This window comes from Pseudophryne corroboree, chromosome 9 (genome assembly GCF_028390025.1).
Source record: "Pseudophryne corroboree isolate aPseCor3 chromosome 9, aPseCor3.hap2, whole genome shotgun sequence".
NCBI lineage: Eukaryota > Metazoa > Chordata > Amphibia > Anura > Myobatrachidae > Pseudophryne > Pseudophryne corroboree.
In genome coordinates this window covers 44,258,128-44,261,628 of record NC_086452.1, presented here as the reverse complement: position 1 = coordinate 44,261,628, position 3,501 = coordinate 44,258,128, and the positions used below count along the sequence as shown (strand labels likewise).

Sequence of the window (3,501 nt, the reverse complement as noted above, 5' to 3'; positions counted from 1 at the left end):
AACTTTCTAATTCCCAAACCTCAGCAGCAGCGACAGAAGCTTCTAAGGGATCATTTTCTTGCAGAACCAACTTATTTATATACTACAAATAAATGCTCGTATCAGCCTTGCTTCAAAACTTCATCAACTCCCTCAAAGCAGCTCCAGTCAAGTGCAGCTGGGACTTCTGTAAGTGGTGCACTGTAGGGATTTTCTATATAAAAGTCGCAGACGTGAAACACTTTATCATGCATGTTTATTGCAGTGTAAAAAATAAAAAAAAACATAAATAAAAAAAACACAACAAAAAAAAACAACAACCATATCTTTAAAATCTTTTTAAATATAAATCGAACAATCTCCGAAACAAAAACAATTTTTTTTTAAAAAACAAAAAAAACACCATATAAAAACTAGATACTTTATTACAAATGTTAAACTCTTAAAGAGTCAGAAAAAAAAAAAAATCTCTTATTTACAGACAATAATGGGTTCACAAACCCAACATAAATAAACGTACAAAAAGCTTGCTGTGGTTGCCGACACACGTCGGCCTTTATAATATAAAAGACAAGATATGTACACATACACAGTTAAGTAGAGGACGAGCAGTTTGCCGTTTAGTCGGATGCCTCCCACCCACAAACGCCCCTCTGTATGCGAGCTACAGAATCCTCACAGTCTTTATAGCAGTTTAACCTTAATACTGAACGATCGGGGTCCATGCAGTTCTGGATCAATGTTCCACACTGATCTGACGTCTCAGACCATGTTCTCGACACCGCAGGCCGCCCTACCACACACTTGCTCCAACACGGAAGGCTTGGCAAGCTCCATCGTGCACGCGTGCTCAACAGTCAGATCGCGGATGCCTGGGTTTTTTTTTGTGTTTAGTTTTTTCCAACCTGGAGTTTCAACCTGAAATGGTTTCACGTTTCCTCCGTACGCTCTTCCTTGCTTCTTTTTGTTCTTGTTCGTTCGTTTCTTCCCCCGAGCCAGTCTGCTCAGAATGTTTGCAACTGCTGCGTTAGCATGAGCTGACACCCGCTATTCACGTGGTTCATGACTTTCTGCTTCAGCTGGGCTACCTGTTCCCGGAGCATGTTGGCCGTGGATGCCAGCTCAGAGTTCTGGGACTTTAAGTTCTTAACTTTGTCTTCCAAGCGGGCGATGCGTTCCAGCTTCCTTTTCCTGCACTTGGAGGCTGCGATCCTGTTCCTCATTCGCTTCCTCTCGGCTTTTATCCTCTCTTGGGACTCCATGTCGATGGGAGAGAGTGGTGGGGTCTCCCCGGGCATTTCGGGGACAGTCTGAGGCTCTTCTTTCAGAGCTTGCAGCCTGGGGTGCTGGACCGGGATTGGGGGGCTGGTGTGGTGGGGCGATGCAAAGCCCATGTTGTTGCTGCTGAAGGCAGGAGTGGCGGTGATCGTAGTGGGGTTAAAATTGTTCAGATTGGCGTAAACAGGGGGCTCATTGTGCAACGTGCTGCTGAATCCAGTGCTACCAGCTATAGAGGAAACAGGTGTCAGTCCGGTGCTGGCAGGGGGCTGGGGAGCCGAGGGGACATTTGGCAGGGTGTTCTGGTTATGCAGCTCCGCCAGTGCCCTCACGAACCCCTCCGCAAAGCCCTCCTGCTCGTCTGTAACATTCTTGGGGCAGAGGAACTGGGTCGGGGTAGGGGTGGTGGTGATCATCCCATTGCTGGACTGGATAATGAGCCTCTCCAGCTCGGGGGAGGCTAGTTTGAGGAGTCCAACATCCGGAGAGGTCAGGAGGTCAGCAGCTTTGTTCCTCAGGTGAGGTTTGATGGCACTGGAGGGGTCTGACAGGTTCAGGGTCATGCTCTGCTTCAGCACCTTGGGATTGTATCCATACCCAGCAGCCTCGGGCTGGGGGAAAGCAGTACTCAGGGCATCGTCGTAGAAAGTAGTCTCCATCCTAGCAGTCATACAAACAGTAACGGAGACACTGGGGCAGGATGGAGGCGTCCGGCAGTCACTGGGGTCTGCAAAAACGTGTCCTGCAGATACAAAGTAAACAAGTCAGTGGGCGAGCCTGCAGCAGCGACACCCCCCCTGCCCCTCTCTGCTCCCGCCTCATTCCCTGTCATTCTCTAATGATCCCGACACTCATCCTGCAAGAGCAATACTCCCAGCATGTTCAGCACTACTTCCCAGCAGGGCTCTGCAGTGCATTATGTGCAGGACTGTGTAATGCTGGGAACAGCTCTCCCTCCCGCTGTACAGGGCTGAAAACTTCTCCAATTACTCACATTTAACCTGTAAACTCCCAGAAAGAAGCTGTGAGCAAGATAGAACTTGGAGAAAAGTTTCTTACTCTGGTTATAACTTAGTGAACTTTTTCCCTGAGCCACAATCTGACTCCAGCCCAGCCCCAGAAGTCTACATCCCTACTCCAGCCTAGTCCCAGCAGTCCACATCCCTACCCCAGCCCCAGAAGTCTACATCCCTAATCCACAGTCCCAGCTGTCCACATCCCTACCCCAGACCAGTCCCAGAAGTCTACATCCCTAATCCACAGTCCCAGCTGTCCACATCCCTACCCCAGACATCTACATCCCTACTCCAGCCTAGTCCCAGCAGTCCACATCCCTACCCCAGCAGTCCATGTCCCTATCCCAGCCCCAGCAGTCCACGTCCTTACCCCAGCAGTCCAAGTCCCTACCCCAGCGCAGTCCACGTCCCTATCCCAGCACAGTCCATGTCCCTATCCCAGCACAGTCCCAGTAGTCCATGTCCCTACCCCAGCCCAGCCCCAGTGGTCCATGTCCCTACCCCAGCCCAGCCCCAGTGGTCCATGTCCCTACCCCAGCCCCAGTGGTCCATGTCCCTACCCCAGCCCAGCCCCAGTGGTCCACGTCCCCACCCCTGCCCCAGTAGACCATGTCCCTTCCCCAGCTAAGTTCCCACTGTCCAGGTCCCATGTACTTCAGCCCTGTGTCCCGGCTGGTACTTACTCAGTGTGAGCCGGAGCGGGCGCTGGCAGGTCCCGTGCTGTCACACTTGCACTGTGAGCTCGGGCAGCGTGGAGCTAACTCTTATCTGCGAGCGGTCACCCACTAAAAATAGATATGATGTCACCCCCGCGGGCTGCCATTGGCTGCGTGGCGGGGTGGGCGTTGCCACGCTGGTCGCCATGGTGACCGCCCTAGAAGTTTCTCACTCAGCGCAGAGGCTCATGGGATGAGGTAATGCTGCTGCTGGTCACCGCGGGCGCGGTGCATTGTGGGCTGACGTCACGGTGCTCGCTGGTGTCGGAGGAGGAGGAGGTGTCGCGGTGTCCGGGACGCGGCGGGGCTGAGGAGGGTGATGTGTGTTCCCGCCATCTGCACCGGGGACCGGCCGCAGCGGGAATCAGCTTCGCAGGGGATGCAAGCGGGATTATCCGGGGAACTGAGCTCAGCTGCTGCACCACCTCCTGACCGTAATTGACAGATCGTCATCAGACCATGCTGTGATTGGCAGCTCAGACCATGCTGTGATTGGCAGCTCAGACCATGCT

At 52.7% G+C, this 3,501-nt stretch overlaps 1 protein-coding gene across 1 annotated transcript; it reads right to left on the bottom strand.

The window, feature by feature from the left end:
* Positions 1–386: 386 nt before the first annotated feature.
* Positions 387–3,062, bottom strand: JUN (Jun proto-oncogene, AP-1 transcription factor subunit). The gene is made up of 2 exons (XM_063939265.1): positions 2,957–3,062; positions 387–1,999 (listed from the first exon to the last, which is right to left on the bottom strand). The coding sequence occupies exon 2, from the start codon at positions 1,926–1,928 to the stop codon at positions 984–986; it is 945 nt and encodes a 314-aa protein (XP_063795335.1). The 5' UTR covers positions 1,929–1,999; positions 2,957–3,062; the 3' UTR covers positions 387–983.
* Between the last annotated feature and the right edge of the window lie 439 nt (positions 3,063–3,501).